The 21,299-nt window shown below is 39.0% G+C and overlaps 1 protein-coding gene across 1 annotated transcript; it reads left to right on the top strand.

Moving 5' to 3' along the window:
* The first annotated feature begins 11,578 nt into the window (after window positions 1-11,578).
* Window positions 11,579-21,064, top strand: TDRD15 (tudor domain containing 15). The gene is made up of 3 exons (XM_012572899.5): window positions 11,579-11,805; window positions 12,923-12,992; window positions 14,669-21,064. The coding sequence occupies exon 3, from the start codon at window positions 14,674-14,676 to the stop codon at window positions 20,551-20,553; it is 5,880 nt and encodes a 1,959-aa protein (XP_012428353.4). The 5' UTR covers window positions 11,579-11,805; window positions 12,923-12,992; window positions 14,669-14,673; the 3' UTR covers window positions 20,554-21,064.
* Window positions 21,065-21,299: the final 235 nt, after the last annotated feature.

Genomic DNA, 21,299 nt, shown 5'->3' with positions numbered 1-21,299 from the left:
TGGGGAGGAGGGGGAAGTCCCTAAAATGCCAAGACTGTTAAGAAAAACATAAATCTTCAAAACAATATTTCTCACTGAAACAATCTGATTCCAATTTTTTTCTTACTTTTTTTTTTTTTCCTTCACACATTTTTTTTGACTAAAAGGACCTGGTACATAGCTTGACTGTCAGTCTTGCTATTTTTGAGAATTCACAGCAGCTTTTCTCTGTGTCTGTTGACACTGCAACTGAATGTGTCATTACAGGGGAGAATGGTCCAAGGAAGTACGAAATACACTATTTGAAGATGATGTCAGAGTAGGAGAGGAACCAAAGCATGTGCCTCAGGTCCCCCATGCAGTTGCACAATCCATGGTGAAGTCTGTGCAATCACCTCTTTCCTGTTTACCCATGGTAGCCAGTTCAAAGCTACTGTGCTTATAGATTTGCTTATATTCAAGACATATTTATATTCTGAGTTCTATTTTGCCGGATATGTGCTCCCAGAGGCATATAGTTACTTGATAGTGCTATATTTTGTCAATTACTTTATTTTTCTGCTTTTTAGGATTTGACTATTCTCACTACAAAAGATTCCTGATAAGACCTTTTGGAGGTATTGCACATTGCGCAATTCTTGAAGTGGAGGAGGGTGGAGATGGACAGACATGGAGAATGATAAGAATTAGGCAAAGCAAACACTTCAGGACTCAGATCAACAGATAATGCTCAATTTCAGACCACACTGACCTGTTCATCTGAAAGATCACCCTGACACAGAGCACATGAAAGAAAATTATTCACTTCCATGAACTGCTATGACCATTTGAATGAATGCAACCCTCAAGCTCCTCCTACTTTTCCCAGTTCCATTATCCCACTCAACAAAGAAAACTGCAAGGAGAATGAACAATTTCCATTTTCAATAACCCTCCTCTTACATTAGGGAAGTGACAATGTAGTTTGTCCAATGAAATATCTAGAAAAACCACTCTGTGCCATTTCCAGACAAAATGAAGACAGATTCATAGTTTCACAATAGCATTATTTGAAAAATAAATTATTCAGGATTACTGTTCTGATTAAGATATATGTATGAATAAGATTCTTGTTAAATATAAAGTATTTGTAATCTGTGGTCTTTAAGTATTCGTAACAGCTTTGCAATATTCCATTCATTCTCAAAACCAGATAGGTTTTGACACACAGGCATCAACAATAATTTGATATAGTGAGATCTGAAAACCTCTACTTGTAATAAATACAGACCTGCTTTTCCTACACAGATTAAGTATCATTAGTTTGTTGCTAATTTACTAATGCATTGACTAAGAGAACAATAGCTTCTATTAACTAGAAGCTCTTAATAAAGCAGAAAATATATTGTAATCAAACATAGGAAAGGAAAACTTTTCACAAATCTCACCTAAAATTCAGACAGAAAAGGTATACTAAAATTATAAATATTACTATATTTTCTCTCTGATGGAGGTAGGTTTTCTAATGGTGCTATAAAAGTGTGAATTTTTTTAAACTGATAAGCAATTGAAATTAATATGACTTAATTTGCTGTTTTTTAAACAAAATTAAATTTAATTGTTCCATAAATGCAAATATCAAGTAGGGTAAAGATATTTTATCTCACACCAAAAAAAAACATTTGTATCTGAACATTTCAAGAAAACCAGCAGAAGAAAAAAAACCCTTCGAATCAAATAAATTTCATATGAAGCCTTTCAAGTAAGAACTGAATCATGTGTAAAACAGCTAGTGAAAGCAGCAGACTAGATTTGATAGATCAGGAGGTTCCTTTCCATGCCAAGCCCTTATTCTCAGAAGCATTCAATATCAGTATTATATTTTCTTCATTCCTGAAGACTGAAAAAACCTCAATAGAGTATAAATGCAGTTTGCAGACGAAGGTTTTTTTTTATTGAGCTCATATTTACCTCCATATGCCATGGATACAGCAATAGCAATCTTAGCAGATCATCACCATTTACTACTTAAGACCACACTGGCTATCTTAAATGCCGGTCTCAGCACATGAAGGATTTCAAACTGATATGTTCAGCAGCATGTGGAATTTAAAGAGAGGTTTAATTTTGTGCACACAGGGGTTGTACCTGATAACTGCACCTTGGAATTGCACTCATTTTGAAGATGAGCGGCTGCCTCAGTACTTGGAATCTGTTTCTTAACCTACAAGTGAAATGCTTTGTTAACAACACCCAGTAATTCCTTAGGAGTTCTTAGTTTAGAACATTCCCTGTTACTGTATAAAGAAATTTACACAGAAAAAAAGAGTATTGTTATAAGAATTAACATGGAAATCCATGGGGTAATATTTGGAACCAGGTTTGTTCAGCCTATTTTAGGTAACCCTCACAGCACATCTATGTAGAGCATAAGGGGACTCAGTTTTGCACTGAGGCAGTTGAGCTGGTACCAGAAACTTACTGTGTACAAGGTCTGAATGTGTTTTACGTGGCTTAGACTGCAAGGAAAAGTAACGTACTTGAAGTAGAAATTTCCACCTGCCCAGAAATACCACTTTACATGACAGAGAAGGGAAAACTTAAGAGTAGACTGAATGCCGAGAAAAGAGCTTAGCACAAAACCTGGACTGGGAGGTGCAACTTACATAATCTTCTGGATGTGGCCAAGCCCTGGGTCAAGTGGGAGTGAGTTTCCAAAGAAAAATTATGCTACTGAATACATTCTGTCTTTCAACTCTGGCACTATCATCTTTGGGGTGTTGATCCTAAAACAAATTCACAGCTGAAAATTTCAATGAGATGCTGAAAGGCACATGGATGCCCTCGTTTAAGTCTGCCTGTGCAAGCAGATACCCAAAGTGAAAATTTTCTTGCTCTGGAGACTTGAGAATCAAAATCAATCTGCAGCACAAACAATGAAGAGACAGACAGACACTGAAAATCTGTCTGCTTTTTACTATCCATACAGTATTAATAACACATGTAATACTTTTCTTGTTGTTTAAATACATGGAGTGAAATCCTTGCCCCAGTGAATTTAGTGGGAGTTTTGCCACCAACTTCAATAAAGACAAAAATTTCTCCCAGGGCTGGTGTGATTTTCAGCCAGTCTTTTTCCCTTTAAGACATGTGATGACAAAATCCTGTACTTCCATTCCAAGGACGGATCAGCACCCTGCAGTAATTAAAATTGCTGTAGTATATCATACTTACCCAGTATATTGTCTGAAAGACCATAGTGAAGAAATATTTTTTACTTTATGTGACATAAATAACTGAAATTTACCAGAAAAAAATACCCAAACCCAAACAGTTCTAAGATATTTTAACTTAAAATCTACTTCTAAAGGAGTCTCTAAATAGATGAAAATATGCATGCAGGTATCTCAGTATGCAGCATGCTTCCTCTGTCTATCTGAAGGTAGGATTTGATCATTCATTAAAAAGAGAACTAGTGCTAAAGTCCTGACATACACAAATATGAACATCTCAAATGCTAATATGTAAGGTTGTGCTGGAAGCAGGAAAAGCAAGTGTATGTTGTCATGAAAATTGCTGAGATTTGCTGGGAAAGGGGAACCTCAATCCATTCCATTTTTATCAATCAATTACAGTGCCAACAAGAGATGCCAAGAGGCTGGAGAGCAATCACAGGTCAGCAGAAGAGCAGCTGAAGAGCAGCACAAAGGGATTTCAGCGACTCCAGCCAGTAAATCTGCTTCACTAGGGTCTCATTTTAAAGATGCACATAGGACAGGAGGAGTAAATAAACAGTAGGAGTTAGAGATGTAGACACAACTGCAGGCCTGTGAGCTCACTGGCATCTTGGAGACATGGTGGGATGGGTCCTGGGACTGGAGTGTTGGAATGGAAGGAAGGACAGGCAGGGGACATGAGGAGGGACTGTCACCCTCTATGCCAATGACCAGCTGGAGTGCACAGAGCTCAGCCATGAGCCTCAGATGAGGAGCATCCAGTACTTCAGGGGTCAGGATTAAAGGGAAGGAAAGGACAGGTGGCATTATAGTGGGGGTCTGCTACAGGCCACCTGACCAGGAAGAGTGAGTGGGTAAGGTACTCTACAGACAGGAGCAGCTTCATGCTCACAAACCTTGGTCCTCATGGAGGACTTCAACCACCCCCTTATCTGTTGAAATGACAGCCAGCAGGGCTTAAACAATCCAGGGGGTTCCTGAAATTCATTGATGGCAACTTCCTTCTCCATGTGACAGAGGATCTTACAAGGAGAGGTGCTGTTCTGGATTTCATTCTCACCAGCAAGGAGACTGGTGAGAAATGTGAAGCTCAAGAGCAACTGGACTGCAGTGATGAAGAAATGGTAGAATTTTAGCCTCTTAGGGCAGTGAAGAGAGCGCACAGAAAACTCAGTACCCTGGATTTCAGGAAAGCAGAGTCTTCCTGGGAAACAATCAACTCTCATGAAACCCAACATGGAGTCCTGTATTCAGTTTTGAGGTCCTCAATGTAAGGACATAATCAGAGTGAGTACAGAGACGATCACAGGCGTGGAGCACCTCTGCTATGGAGACAGGCTGGGAGAGTTGAGGTTATTCCGTTTGGAGAAGAGAAAGCATTGGGGAAACCGTATTATGGCCTTCATTACTGTATACTTGAACAGGGCCTATGATAATGAGGAGGACAAACTTTTCAGCAGTGCTTGTTGTGACAGAACAAGGGTTAACAGCTTTGAACTGAAAGACAGAAGGTTTAGATTAGATATAAGGAAGGAACTCATTACTGTCAGGGTGGTGAGGCACTGGAACAGGTTGCCCAGATAAGCTGTGGATGCCCTACCCCTGTAAACAATCAAGGTCATAATGGACAGGGCTCTGAGCAACCTGATCTAGCTGAAGATCAGTCCTTGTTCATTACAGGGTTGGACTAGTTGACCTATAAAGGTCCCTTTCAACCCAACCTATCCTATGATTTTGTGATCTTTAAGGTCCATTCTAACACAAACCATTCCATAATCTCATTGTTTGCACTATGATTTCAGATTTCATACAAATGGCCCACGATAAATATCAGAAAAGAGTTTTAGAGAACTCATTCTGTTTGTAAACAGAGACAAGATGTAAAATATTTAACAAGGTGAATATAATGATTAACGTTGTAGTCTAACATTGTAAGGCTTTTGAGTAAAAGCTAATACTGGACTAGCTTAAGACACGGTTCTAAATCAAAAAGATTTTGACCCCGCTACAGTAGGAAATGGAGACATTCAACATTCCTGCACAGAAAGACCTTTTACAGATTATAGACCTGCACTCTCAGATGGAAAAACTTAAAAATACCAGTTGTCTTCTTTTCTGACCTATGCTTTTAAATTTAAATGAAAACTGTGCATAGAGATTCCAGGTAGGACTATGTTCCTTAAACATTATGTGTCCAGCGCACAGATGCATGGACAGTGTCCTGAGCAAAAAACTATTCTTTTCTTGAGAGGGTGGTAAGTTTGATTTTCCTTGAATGTCTAAAATCCATAAATAGATTTAGTAAGATTTTAAGGGAGTATGAATTAGGACCACTCACGTGCTGTCAGATCTGCATAATCCAAAATGTGTACCTGCACAGACACCCAGAGTGTTCATTAAAGTCTGCAAGAGGCTGTGGCTTTTTCTTCACATAATAGCCTGCAGCTTTGCGGCCAGAAGTTAACTGATATGAACCACAGAAATGAATAATGTTAAAAACCTGTAAGACTGTTGAGTTTGTCTCTTCAGAGACAACTAGATGATTTAGCAGATTTTGTTTCCATCTCTCAGCTCCTACTAAACAACCAAACTTTTTGATCTATAGGTCTTCACAAATAAAATATTTGCAATACAAAATGGAATTATATTAACCTGAATAATTGAAATTACAATAGTTCGATTCTGAAGGTGGTTACTACTATGATCATTCTATTGTCCTATTAGCCCTACTTCTGCAGTGCCATGCTGAAGAAAGGGGAATTTAACCATGGAGTGCCTAAGTCTATGCCTCCCTCAAAGCTGCTACTACATTAGTTTTAGTTTAGAACAGAAGGTGAATCTCCCTACCATTCCCCCTTAGCCTGCTTTGGTTAGCACTGCAGCACACAAATTCTTTGCAATGAAACTATCTCAAATGCTAGCAGACATGCAGGCCATATGACTACACTAGAGCTAGTCTTAAATAATCCTCCCTCACTTCAAACCTGTTGACTTGGATATCGGGTCACCAGCACCACCCATTTAACTTTGCAGATGTGCTCTGTGCAGATTGCGCCAGGAACTGTTGATGTAGAGGAGTCTCTTGTCCTGCACAGCAGACACAGGTACCAGGGCAAAACTGTAGTGCAGGGTTTTCTTAAGCACCACTCTTCACATCACTCTGTCATCTAAAACATTATTTAGGCCCATAGTGCACTTACCCCACAGCCCCATTCATACAAACTGCACAGCAGAGAAACTCAATCTCACCACTAATGTGGGTCTGTATCTGCACAGCAGCACCGGTGTGGCATAATCTGTACGGCAAAACTCATTTATTTTGGAAGGCCTCTACTAACATAATTTCTACCTTTTACTTTGTCCCACTGTTTAACAACTCTCACTTTGTTCTTTCATCTGTAAAATGGACACATCTTCTGACATAAAGGGCAAATCTCTCTGCTCTGACACCTACTGTCACTGAAATATTCAATGTCTATTTTAAGAATAAGTACTTGAACAATAAGTACTTGAAGGTGTCCTTGCCCATGACCAGAGGGTGAAACTTGATGATCCATCCCTCTGGTGGTTTTCTTCCAACCCAAGCTATTCCATGATTCTGCTACTGAAAGTATTTGTAAAAGCTGTTTCTATCCTCTGCTTTCTGATATGAAAGCTGCTGGCTCACCTATTACTAGCCAATTTCATGTAAGTGATGATACAGTTTAAAAGATGTGGAGGTGGTAAAACTGACTTGTGATTTAGTAAACCATCTGAAATGAAATTTTGACTGTGTATTGAGTAAATAGGTGCTGTTACTAGATTGAAAGTATTTCAATAGTTACTTTAGGTTACCTGAAAACACTTGAAGTGGCTTCAGACCGTGTGACAAATCTGATGGCCCCTCTGGTGAAATTCTCCAGCACATGCAACTTCATATCTCATTGTAGGTCACCCTGAATTGATCATTCCTGTGCTCCTTCCTTCTACCGAAGGAACCCAAGTGTATTTCCAATTATCCCGCTGATATTGTGGCTGCTCCTGCCACCTCGTGGCAACTGCTCAGCTTAACAGAAACACAAACTAAGAACACATCAAGGACACACTTTCAAAGACAAATTAGGAAAACAGGTGCAAACTTTTGTTTTGAGATGACTGTTTTGAGTTCCCTGTTTTTTTCAAGTTTTTTTAACTTTTCAAATTTGTTGACTACTACAACGAAACAGCAAAACTTTCAGACTGACTTCGGGAAAAAAAAAGTGTTATACAGGTCTTGTTATGTGTTTCAGAAGAGACACTGATTTTCCCAGGAAAACATAATAGAACAATATTATTATTTTTATATCCCTAATTTCTGATTATAAATTATACTGTTTAAACAAACTGTCGTGATCTGGATAAAACAACCCATTTATTGTGAGATTTATCTTGGGCAAAGGTGCCTTCACTCTTCATTTTCAGAACACAGAAACATCATGAATTTCTGCTGTCACCACTCACTCGGAACTCTGTTACCTACATCTTCCCTTTCAAAGCAATTTATTTAAACGACAAATAAATGTTATGACAAGGAATGCTGCAGTGCCTTTTAGAAAAGCAAATGGTTATATACAATAAAAAATGTTTCTGGCAATCAGGAATCACTGATGTATTTGTAGGTTTGCACAAGAATTAAGCTGAGAGGGATGGAACTGAGGCATGGAGCATTTCCTCTTCTCATACACTTTAGTATGTCATGAACTAACCCCATCCCACACGAGACAGTTTCAAAGTACTTTACTATGACAGATGGTCCTTCCTAAAAATGAGGAAGTGTAAATTACCTATTTTAGAAACTATTTTGATATTAATATTCAGAAACAATCTTAGCAAAACTAAGGACAGATCCCAGAATAGTTGTTGGTTTTGAAAAGTAGAATATTGGTGTTGCTTAATTCTTCTCTCCCTGTGGGGAATGAGAGCAGTTATGATCACTACACAATTATTTGTGAAAGTCAGGCGCTGCAAATGGGATTCATTTCAGTCAGCACACAGAACCAGTTCCATGAATGCTCAGCTATTTAGTCACCCCAGAAGGAATCATTAAGGAGAAGATTAAGACCTAAACCCTTTTCTATTTCTACACTGGGGACATACTCTCATCCTCTTGTAGTTTGTGCCTCCTGCCTTTCTTAGAAACAAGTGGTTACCTGATTTTGGGGTTTTTTCTCCCACACAGAATTCAGTTAAAACAAAACTCTAACAGAAGAGAAGATGCTGATAATCCCTCTCCTTTTTATATGTATCCTACAGATTGCAACTTTTATCTGTCATTTTTCTACTGCTCAAATCAAAACAAACACATATTTACTACCTACCAGGAACAATTTAAGAAGTCTGCAGACTACTTTTGGTGTTTAGACTGGGTGATGAATGTCTACATTATCCAAAACCCACCCTTTGGGTACTATTTTTCAGTACGCCCCTCAATTTTTACAACAAATAACAACTTTGCCTTATGTTCTCTGCCCTCAAAACCAGTTTTCCTAGACGTTGGAAGATAGCTAGAATGGTGATCAGATATTATCTGAGTTCAACAACGTGCTCACTCACACAGTACTATGTTCTACGTCCTGGCAGGCAGCTGGCAGCAGAGCTTCATCTATGATATTCTGAAGAAAATTTTTACTTTCTTAATACTATACTTCACCCTCCCATAAGCACAGAAGGCTTTTTTTAATTTTAGGTTTTCATTAGCTATTTTAAAGCATAAACAGAGTCACAGCAGAATTTTCCCAGTAAGAAAGCATTTCTGAGTGGACACAGATATATTTTGAAACACATTCTATTCAGTAGTTTGATATAGACAAAGAACAACCTGAGGTTCACTTTTGGGGTTTTATCTTAGTCAAGATTTGTTAAGAGAGTAAAGCCCCACATGGCAAAATTACTTTTTCACTGTATTTTATTTTTATCAATGAAATATAAAAATTAATTACTAGAGCTTGTTAACCTTCCATATTGGACAAAACAGCAAAAATATTTAATGAGCTCCTCACAGTAATGACGAGGAAGGAAAACACTGGGAATAACAACAACACAAAATTTTCAAAGTTCAAGAAAGTGAAAAAGATGAAAACTCTGAGTTAACCACATTATTTTCATAGTACACAACGCCGGGAAAATCCCCCCTAGATCTAGTATTAATCAATGTGGATTGTGTACTTGCAGCAGCATTTTAGAACATCTGCAATTCAAATGTAAACACTGAGTAGGTTTTGCAAGTTTGCTGAAATATTTGATAAGGATGTTCTGGGATATTGCAACACTGATTTCTGCTTTGGGCTGTTACATGCTTCCTGATTGTTTCCAATGACCTATAGTGACTCTTCATGGCTCAAATGTTATTGAAGGACCTCACTTCTGACATCTGGCCTACTTGACACTTTCCAATGTTGATATCAAGTCTGGGGGGAAAAAAAATTAAAAATCATACAACTTCTGAGCAACGTGTATCAAACACCACCCCCACTCCAGCATCAGAAAAGACATGTTCTCTCGCTGTCTGTAATTATGCAAATTTCAAATAAATTTTGGAACAAACTCATAACTAGCAAAAAAGTTCTTTTTTTCCTTTCAGAAAATGCAAGAAAGCTCCAGCATCCTATCGTACCTGTCAGATTGTCTGTTTATAACTTCTGGTTTTCCTTCCCCCATCCTACATCCCAGCACAACCTCAGGCAAGCTGGACATGCTGTGCTCCACCATGAGTAACTGCCCATGGTTAAGGCACACTGAATGGTGCACATTTTTAAAAACAGATCAAGCGGCAAGATTACATTTCTGAGTGCTCTGACCAGAAGGTCACTATTACAGCTACCATCACCACTGTAATTTTAGTAGGAAAAATGTAGGTGCCTTTAAAAAAGCAGTGGTAGCATTTAGGACTGACTTCAGCCTGAATTACCAGGAAAAACATAACCATACCTCACAGCCTGTTGTAGTATTTTGTACTCAGAAATTCTAGATTGTTCCTTGTCTGGTACCTGAGGCTTCTGAATTGCCCAGTTTTAGGCAACTTTCCCTTCACAGTGTAGAAAATGCTAACACAATATAGAACCTTGGGTTCCAGATGTCAGTCCGACATTTCAATCTTGAAAGAATCTAATTCCTTCAAAAGATCTAGTTTTGTCTTTCCTCTCTTAATATGGTACAAATGAAGTCCATTATTACATAACTCTGACTAACTAAGCTATGCATGTAAAGTCTGATCATCTGACATCAAGCAAAACTAGATAGATAAACTAGACATTTTATCCAGAAAAATAAAATTGAAGTTCCATCAATGACAGCCTTCTATAACCTTTGCTCTAACAAATTCTTGACCCTGATAAACACTATGGTTTACCCACAAAATCAAATTAGGAGCTCCTGTAATTGTCAGGGTAAGCGCAAGTAGCTACATACCACTTTAACCATATATTATACAGATTTTCATATAATAGCTGTCTTTGGGACACATGGCCAGAGGACTGGCCACAAAACCAGACAAATTATACAATATCAAAAAGAGTTAGAAGTAATTATAAACTGTATTACATCAAAATTATTGTAATTAATAATAATTTGCAAAAGTTAACACATAATAGTGAAAAGCAATAATTCCACAGCTACTTATAGCATTGGGGATTTCTACATCTTCAAGTATTGCAAACCCAGCTTTTCTCTCTTAACTTTGCAAAGTGCAACTATGGTGCAGCAGTGCTGACATTTTGAGAAAAGAAAGCACAAAAACTGAAGATAAACCCTTACAATTTATTATATACACCTGAACTTCTTCTAGAATGCAATCAGTTACAGACATACCATCATGCTGATATTTACAGGATTATACTCCACATCAAGCTTTCTTGTTGAGACCACCTCAGCTTATGCTCTTTGTAAAATAACCCCAAATAAAATAAATAACACTGCCTCCAACCCCTTAAGAAAAATAAAATCTGACATACATGCAAAAACAAGTGAGGCAGCACTTTGCCCTCTTTTAAGATGTACCTTTCTCAGCCTAGAGAATTTCTTTCTGCTAATGGGAAAGAATAAGAGCTCTCAAATCCTCTTCAGGCAGCTCCAGTAACTTCTGTGACCCACGGGCACTTTTCCCAGGCGACATCCTAAAACTACGACAGCTGCAACGTGCATACACAAAGGAAAAACAACCAGAAGCAAGCAGGCGAATAAATAAATAAATAAAGCACAACTCGAGAAGGAAAGAGAACCAGGGCAGAGTACCCGCGGGAAGGCGGGACCGGGACTCGAACCGGCGTTCCCGGGACTCACCCGGGCCCTCCCGAGCCTCACGCCCGAGGCGCGAAAGCGCCGGGCGGCGCCGCTGCGCACGCGCGTTCCCGGCCAGCACGTTCCGGCCGCGCTTCGCGCCGCCATTTTGGGCGTGCGGCGCTGCCGGGGCTGGCGGCGGCGGCTGGAGGCTGCTCCGCGCTGCTCCGCTCCCCTCCGCTCCCCTCCGCTCCCCTCCGCTTCCCTCCGCTTCCCTCCGCTTCCCTCCGCTTCCCTCCGCTTCCCTCCGCTCCCCGATCGCCCTGGGCGGCCGCAGCCTCTGCCCGTGCCCGCCTGCCCGTAACCCGGCTACTCTTAGGTGAGTGCGGTGTCAGACAGCGCCGGTCAGAGCGCCTGCTTTGGAGCACAGGCAGCTCGACATGAATTTTGTGTCTTGCGTTTGGTTGCTTTTAAAAGTCCTTTTATTTTGGCATAATTTGCCTTTAAGTTAGTGGTGCACGATAGTGTTGGTTGAAGAGTTGCAAGGAAATGCAAATGTGTGACCGCTCCTGCTTACGAAGTAGGTGGTAAATGCTTTTGTGGTGTTCTTCTGATTGGTTTGGTTTTTGAGGCTCAGTGATGGAAGTATAGCCAGAGCATGATTTTAGGAGGGTAGATTCAGTTTTTTCAGTTTTGTAATTTTGTTTTTTGTAATCTTTAGATTGTAGTTCAAGTAAATATGAGGAACTTTTCCAAGGTGTGTTGATCAGGAAGAGGATTTGGAGAATTGTAGAATGGTTTGTGTTGGAAAGAACTTTGAAGTTCATCCGGTTTCACCCCCCCCTGCCATGTATTGGTCCAGGTTCCTCAGAGGCTTGAACACTAACAGGGATGGGGCATCCACAGCTTCTCTGCATAACCTGTTCAGTTCTTCACCACCTCGACAGTAAAATATTTCTTTGTAGCATCTAATCTAAGTGTACTCCTTTTCAGTTAAAAGACATTCCCCCCTTTCCTATGTTCCCATGCCCTTGTAAAAGGTCCCTTTCCATCCCTTTTAGCTATTGTAACGTGCCTCTGGATCTGTCCCCTTTTCAGGCTGAAAAACCCATCTCCATTAGCCTATTTCCATAGGAGAGATGCCCCAGCCCTCTCATCATTTCTGTGGCCCCTTCTGAGCTTGCTCCAGTGGGTCCCTGTTCTTCCTGTGCTGGGGACCCCAGGGCTGGATGCAGCACTGCAGGTGGGGTCTCGGTAGGGCAGGGCAGAGGGGCAGAATCGCCTCCCTGGACCTGCTGCCCGCGCTGCCTTTGATATAGCCCAGGTTGTGTTTGGTTTCCTGGATTGTGAGTGGGCAGTGCTGGCTCATGTTGAGCTTCTTGTCAACAAACGGCACATAGACTTTATCCTCAGGGGTGCTCTCAGTAAGAGAAGTAGTACAAGAATTTAGTTGATGTGTATTTTTCTAATGATTTTTCTACCGTTCTTTCTCATAGAGAGATATGTAGTTGTCCATTACTGGCCTGTGTTTCTTTTAGAAGACATGTTACTAATGAAGGTGGAAAGGTGAGTAAACAGCAAAAGGCCATTTTGTCAACTGTGGCTGTGTCAGCGTGATGCTGTTACTCAGGCTAACAGACTACTCTGTGATAACAGACAGGCATTAATGCACAAATTGTTTTATTTTGTTATGTGTTAGTGCAAATAGGGCATAGTTTCAGTGAAGGGGGAAAAAAAGGGATCAGAGTCAGGCCCATTCTAAAGTTTAAGTCTCTGTAGTGATCAAACGTTTCTTCCAGGCAGACAGAACCAATTCCTTAAGGCTGTTTTCTTTCATTTAAAGCACCCAGATTTTCAGTTTCTGTTACAGGGGAAGGTGGAAAAAAGGGGCCTTGTTTTCAAGGAACAACAAGAAGGAATTTTTCAGATTTGGGTTTGATACTGCTTTTACTGGGTTGTTTTTTTTGTTTTGGTTTGGTTTTTTTTTTTTTTTTTTTTTTTGGTTTTTTTTGTGTCCAGTGGTTTTGGTTTCTTTGGGTTTGTTTTTTTTTTGGTTGGTTTTACAAGTTATGCATCCTTTATCCGTCTGCCCTACTGCTTTATGGTAGGGGTGCTCATTTATTTATTAGAGGGTTTTTTTGTTTGTTTTGGTTTTTGGGTTTTTTGGTGTTTTTTTGGGGGGGTTAATTTTTTTGTGAACTAGAATGATAGAGATCAATATTTTTTTCTGAAGATAGTGTTCATCATAACCATACATGAAGTAGTTAGTAATACACAACCTATCATGATAGTTTCACTGAAGATTTTTTGCAGGCTATGGGGATCTTGCCCTAAAGTCTTATAGTTGAAACTGAAAGTTTTAAGTTCCAGCTTTACATAAAAATTCATAAATCAAGGTTATCTTTGTCCAGACTATCCTTGAATATTCATCCACTGTCTTTGCATTTGGTGTTGTCTACCTCAAATTACTTTGTTAGAAGAGCAGTTCATTTAATGGAATTGCTGGATTAAATTATGGTCATACATAGCCTTTTTAAACAATGTAAAGTCACAGATTCACTGAATCATTGACGTATGAATTAAACTGGAAGTTGAGCTTCAAGTCTGAATTATAGATCAGAAAAGTATCTGAATGTTTTGAAGGTACTTAAACTGTCAAAATTGGTGTGTTGAGACCATACAAAACACATCTGGCACAGTTGTTACTTGATGAGCAGTGCAGAAATGTTGCACAGAAATGATACTATCAATATGTCCTTGCAATTATGAGAACCTTAAATACAGTATTGGTACAGACAGCCAGAGTAAACAGTAGAGCATGGTGCTACAAATAGTCGGTGATTTGAAGAAGTGATTTAGACAGAGAATCAGGGTGAGTAGGGGATGAGTCCTTGGTCTTTTGCATATTAAAAGCAAAGAGAAACACACTGGAATACTTTGGTGTTATTGTGAGAGCAACATTTTGGTTAAAAATTAATCTCAAGTGATAAAACCAGTCTGTTGCCATGTGAGTGAATCCAGGGGTACTTTTTTTCATGTTATCTGAGCATGTCTTTACTAAAGGAATTGTGTGGAGTGTATTCAAGTTGTCTAAAACATGACATTCTCAAATGCTTAGTATATGTTTTAGCCAGAATTTTAATAACATGCTGTTAAACCATTTTGAAAACAAACATCGTGTAAGGAATTAGTTGCAAAGAAAAAGAAAATTATCGAGATGATCATACTCTTTTTCTTTGCAGACAAGATGGAATCTCTGACTCCTTCACCAGACTCAGTAGATAAGAAATTGAAGATAACGCATGTAGAATGCCATCCTGAGTGCTTGGTTATAATGTTCCAGGCTCAATACAATGTAGGATGTGAGCTTGACTATTTCATACTACAAAATGAAATACAGCGTGTGTTCAAAGTAAAAGATGATATCTGTGTTGGTGGATCTTGCTTGGTGGAAGACACAGAAGGAGAATGGCATAGAGGAAGAGTTCTGAGCAAGAAAGGGAATATCTGTGAGACATTTCTTATAGACACTGGGCTTGTGTTGGCTGTTGAAGAAACATGTCTTGCTGCTGCTAGTGATAAATTGTTTCAGCTGCCTCCAAGAGTGGTTTTGGGTGTTTTTGCAAGCGTACTTCCTCTTGGAGAAAAATGGAGTCCAAAAGCCATTAACTATTTTTCGTCTCTGGTAGGATTACAGATCACTGGTCATGTGAAGGCTGTTACACCATATCAGCTGTTGATTCTAGAAGTGCGTAAGATTATTACTGATGTACTTGAGCTGCAGCTAGGTAAATTTATTGATGGAGATTCATTTTGTCTTGTTGTAGAGACTTTAAGAGCATTGCCCCAAGGAATACTTTGTAAGAGAATGCCACAACTGTTGACACAGAAGTATCCATTCAGGGAGTTACTTACCTTAAATAATTCTGAGAAACCAACAGATTTTTGGCACATTCCAGATCAGCTCTTTCCATGTCTACCTGTTGGTAGTAAAGAAAATGTAAAAATAACTGGTGCAGTAAGCCCAAATAAATTTTATTGTCAGATACAGAAATGGCAGAAAGAGCTGGAACGTTTGACAGGAGCTATGCATTTGTACTATGAAGCTCGTGTTGGAGAAAATACCACATCTTGTGATAGTTTCGGACTGCTCTGTGCTGCTAAGAGGCAAAATGGACAGTGGCATAGAGGAGTGATAAAACAACTTCTCTCTGACCACGTGGAGGTCTGGTTTATGGATTTTGGCATTATTGAAGCTGTGCCACCTAGTTGTGTTTGGAAACTGAAAGCTGAGTTCATGATACTACCAATGATTTCATTTCCATGTACACTGTCTTGTTTTGGTAGTCAGGATGAAACAGTAATGGAATTTCAGCTCAAGGAACTTACACAAGCCTTAATAGGACAATCTTCTGTGTGTGTCCAAGTTGATTTATACAATAATACTGAACGCTTGTATTATATAACACTGCAGAAACAAAATCTTGGAATTAATGCTGAGCATCCAGAAAACCAGAATGAGACAGCTGCACCATGTGGCTCACTTTTGGAAACAAAAACCAGAAGTATTGCACTAAACCACAAACTAAGTCCTGAGAGAAGCAATTCATCTAAGAATTGCTCTGGAAACAAAGATAAAAAAACCTGCTTACCTGAATGGGACATTTCTTTTTCCAGCCACTGCAAGAGAGTAGAGATGCAGATGAACTCTTTTTATGAAGCTTTTGTAGTACATGTCATAAATCCATCTGACTTTTGGATTCAAATGTGTATATACCAGAATGAGTTTCATGCCTTGATGAAAAATATTGCCTGCAGATACAGTCAGTGTAGAGATGATGAGATGGTCCTTAAAAAGCCAGAACCTGGGTCGCTGTGCTGTGCCCGGTATAGCAAGGATGGGTGTTATTACCGGGGTGTTGTCACAAAAGTGTTTCGTGTTAACATTATGGTTTACTTTTTGGATTTTGGAAATACAGATACTATACCTTGTCACCATGTGAAAACGTTGCTTCCCGAGTTTTCTGATTTACCAGCTTTAGCTGTGTGTTGTTCCCTTGCTTGTACATTTCCTGTTGATGGTGTATGGGTTAAAAAAGAAACTGATTTCTTTAAAAATGTGGTGTTGAACAAACCAGTGCTACTTCATGTAATTGGAAAGCAAAACAACAAGTACGTTGTTAATGTGCAGTGTCATACTGGTTTCCTGCATGGAAATGTGGCCACGTGTATGGTTCAAGCTGGTTATGCTGAATATCGGCTAAAGCCACCGGATTCTGTTCTAAAGGCAGCAAAAAAGCGGCACAACGGGAATCGCCCCAAATGTAAAAAAGAAAAAATCAGTGCAGAGAACACCAGTAATATTTGCAAAAACAAAGTGTCTGGAAATGGAGACATACTTCAGAAGGAAAAATCATTAAATGTGCTGCGAGTGCCTAGAGAATCTGTTGTGCCATCCTGTTTAGGAGAAGGTGCTGTCTCTAAAATGCATAAATTAGTATGTGAAGAAAAATTAGTTTATAAGGAGCTTGTGTTTAAACCAGGAGCTGTTAATGAGGTGGTGTGTTCTTGCATTTTTTCCCCAGCACATTTTTCATGTCAACTACAAAGCAAGCTGCCAGAGCTAAATAACTTGATGGGACAAATTCAGACATACTATAAAGATCATACTAGTCCCTACAAAACTGGACAGGTTGCCTGTGTTGTTAAGTATCCCAAAGATGGGAGGTGGTATAGAGCAACTGTTGTGGAGGAGGTATCTACAAATGAAGTTGATGTGCTTTTTGTAGACTATGGTTATCAGGAAAGAATTTCACTTAAAGATGTACAGGGTGTTCTTCCAGATTTCCTAACTCTAGAGAGTCAAGCATTTAGATGTGGCCTTAGAAATGTAGTTTTACAGACTGACTCAATTAATTCGTCTGAAGAAGTACATAGACGATTTGAAGACTTCCTTTCTTCTTCTAGAGGACCACTGACTTGTACCATTTATGCTGTTGTTCTTGTGAGCCCCAACTATTTATGCAATGTAGTTGACTTACAGACTCCACTTATGAGTGTAGAGGAATTCCTCAGAGAATGTAATCTCACCCAGCCTGAACGTGTTGGATTGAGAAACCTTTCATCTTTGGGTTCTCTGTACAGTTTTTGCTATTCATCTTTTAATATAAAAATTGGAAGTGAGGAGGAAGTTTATATAACTCACATAAACAGTCCTTCAGAATTCTATTGTCAGCTTAACCGCAACTCTGAAACTCTTGAGGCATTGATGAAGAAGGTTAGTGACTTAAGTAAAATGTCAAATAATGCAAATTATCATGGCAATACGCGACTGTGTATAGCCAAATATGTGGAAGATGGTCTCTTTTACAGAGCTTTGGCTTTTCCTGTGGAGTCAACATCCTTTCTGTTGGTTGACTATGTGGATTTTGGAAATAGGAATATGGTGGAGAGAGACCAGTTGATGCCTATTCCAGATTCTGCCACTGACCTACTATTCACACCCATGCAAGCTATTAAATTCTGTCTGTCAGATCTTAGGGGGGCAGAATTTCCAGCAAAAATTACTACATGGTTTGTGAAAACATTCCTTGGTAAACTGCTGAAGGCTGTAATTTTATCCAGAGAACCAGATGGAAAGATTGTTGTGGACTTGTATGATGGACAGCTCAAAGTAAGTCAGAAAATTAAAGAAAAGGTATTGGAAGAGTTGGCACAGGAAAGCCGTATGGAACAATGTATAAGTAATGAAGGAGCGATATGTCACATGAAAGATAACAAAGAAATTAATGAAGTCAATGATAAAGATCCTGAAATACTTAAATTGAAAACTGAAGTGAAATGCCAAGCCTATTATGAGTATTACCAGGCAGATACTGATGAGAATTTCAGAGATGAAGAGCAAACTGCATGTAGCACACCGAAGTTGTGTAGTGGATTCTCAAAACAGCAAACTTTACAGGCCAGCAAAGAGCAAGGTTTTAGAAATACTGTCAGTGGTCTTCTGGAGAATGGAGAGGAACCTTGGATTGGACAACCTGCTTCTCACTCCCTCTCTTATTCTGCTTTATACTCAAAGGAAATAACTCTGAATGCGCTCTCTGAATCTCAGAATGAAATACCAAATTGTACAGGTCAACAGGAAAAGAGTAATAAAAATATACCAACATTAATCAGTCTTCCTCAACGTGATATCCAGGTGAATACTGAAGTAGCAGGTTATATTTCTCACATGAATAGTCCATCAAGTTTCTATGTTCACTTTGCGGAGGATGAAAACTTAATAATAAAACTAGCAGACGATTTAAATGAGAGCTTGGAGAATAGAGGTCGGGAAAATTGCTTAAATGAACTCAAGGTAGGGGATCTCATTGTTGCAGAGCACGATGCTGATTGTTTTTACTATAGAGCAGTTATTAAAACTCTAAAATCAGGAAACTCCTATGAGGTAGAATTTATTGACTATGGTAATGCTGCAGTTGTAAGTTTGTCAAAAATCTGCAGGATTCCAGAAAAGTTCTTAACTCTGCCAAGGTTTAGTGTTCATTGTTTCCTTAGCAGTGTAAAAAGTGTTCCTGGTGAAAGCTGGACTAAAGAAAGTGCTGCATATTTTGCAAGAACAGTAATTGACAAGCCAGTAGCTTGCAAGTTCTTACAGCAACATGGAGAAAAATGGGAAATAGATGTAATTTGTGGTGGAGAGTCATTGTCCAGCAGCCTTTTGCATAAAATAGACAGCATAAAGTGTAATAGCACATGGGTATTTTCTTTGGAAAATAAGCCTAAACAAAAGGGTAATCCTCAAAGGTCTAAGAATAGTTTAGGTGGCCGAAATAAAATCAAAGCTGCTGGAATGAAAAATACTTCTGTAAAACCCTTAAGTCACTTTCATCAGGTTTTAAATTCTGGACAAGTAGAAGCAGCAGAAGTAGTTAGTATTTCAAATAATGGAGATTTTTACATACAGTTACTTAAAAATCTGCAAATACTACATGAGTTAAATGTAATGCTTGACAAAGAAGCACAAAGAGGTGATTCGCTTAGAGTGGATGACATTGAACAGGGACTGGAATGCATTACACAATCTGAAAGGAACTTAAAATGGAATCGATCAAAAGTAATAAAGAAATTTGTCAGGGAAAAGTTAATGCTAGTTTTTTTCACGGATTATGGCATGTGTGAGATGGTGTCCTTAAATAATGCAAAGATGCTCAGTGATGAGATTAAAAGTATTCCTAAACAAGCTGTTCATTGTAGGTGGATTTGTTATAAAAACCTGAAGAAAATTCACTTAGACCATGTAGTAAATGCACTTCTAGATTGTGAAATAAGGATCTTGTTTTTGAGATATTTGAAATCATCTGATATCTGGGAGGTAGATATTTTAGTAGGGGAATTTACACTTCAGGAGTATTTGAATCAGCTCTTAAGTCATTGTTGGACAGTTGCTGGACCAGAAAAATGTAGTAATACAAACTGTAAGGAGTTTGATACGTCATTCAAGATAAATTCAGTCATGTGGATGCTGCTGCGTACTGGCAGAACATATCCTGGGTGTGCAACTGCAGTCACTGATCCTTCAAACTTCAGCATCCAGTTTGAAATCTTCTTTGATTGCATGCAAAACTTGTCCTTGCTGCTCTGTGACCTTCCTGACAACTTGCCAGCTCTGCCAGAAGAACTCGTGATTCCTGGTGCTAGCTGCTTGATCGAGTTTGGGCAGGAAGCAGAGTGGTACAGGGCAGAAATTAGTGAAGTAACAGGTCAGTCTGTTGTTCTTACATTTATTGATTATGGCTTTCTGAGGACCATACCTTATTCTGATATCCATAAGCTTAAAGTTGTTCCAGAAAGTCTGTTACACTTGCCACGCTTGGCACACTCTTGCTCTTTGCATGATACAGTTCCTGGCAAGGGGGATCGCTGGAGTGAGGAAGCTATACTTTTGTTTCAGCAGCTTCTTCATAAACCAGGTCTAATATTTCATTTTATCCACTATGGCTCTGAAATGAAGTTAGAGGTGAATGTTTTGTGTGGGGATAGCAGTCTATCTGATGCCTTAATTGCTGCAGGCCATGCAGTCTGCTCTCACAGTAGGTGCTGTCCCATTGCAATTGACGGACTCTAATCAGAAAAAAAGAATTGCAAGTGAAGCGGCCAGATTCTAGTTACTATGCTTCCCTTTGTGAACCACAATATAATTATGATAACAATTCTGATTTTGCTGACAGAATTCAGGCAAAAATCTTTTTGAAGCAGAGCAATAGATATAAAAAAGTTTAAAAGCAGAGAGTGTGGTAAAGTGGCTGCTGGAATATCATTAACAAAGGATCTGAGTTTACAACTCCATATCACTGAAAGGAAGGAAAACCTACAAAAGATGGACAGTACTGTGAAGACAGGATTTTTTCAGCATTATGACGACAAGAAAAGTAAAGTCATAACACAAATCTGCTACCAGAAACACTGGCTGAAGCTTGTGATTCTGATGTTCTACAGTCTGAAAAGACAGTGTGTGAAGTTACTGTCAAAGAATTAGTTGAATGATCAGTAGGTTGCAGTTAGAAAAGCACTACTTCAAGGTAGAATAAACCAAACAGCCTTTTTGTTGGAATACTCTTGAAGTTTTTGTGTGTGTATATATATATATATATATATAATATTTATTTCCAGTAACATCTGGTTTACAGGGTGATGTCTCCATGTTTTGGATGTTCAGAAAACAAAGATGCCAGACATATTCTTTTCTTTGGTTCTGATTCCAGAGTTTCCACGTGAGAAAAGTTTCAATGTTTACTACGATTAAGCCAAAAATCTGGATCTCCATTTATGGGAGAGACATGCATTAGGTTGTTTTTAATCAGTTCTTGATAT

Source organism: Taeniopygia guttata, chromosome 3 (assembly GCF_048771995.1).
Source record: "Taeniopygia guttata chromosome 3, bTaeGut7.mat, whole genome shotgun sequence".
Lineage (NCBI taxonomy): Eukaryota > Metazoa > Chordata > Aves > Passeriformes > Estrildidae > Taeniopygia > Taeniopygia guttata.
This window is presented reverse-complemented; position numbering and strand designations above follow the sequence as displayed.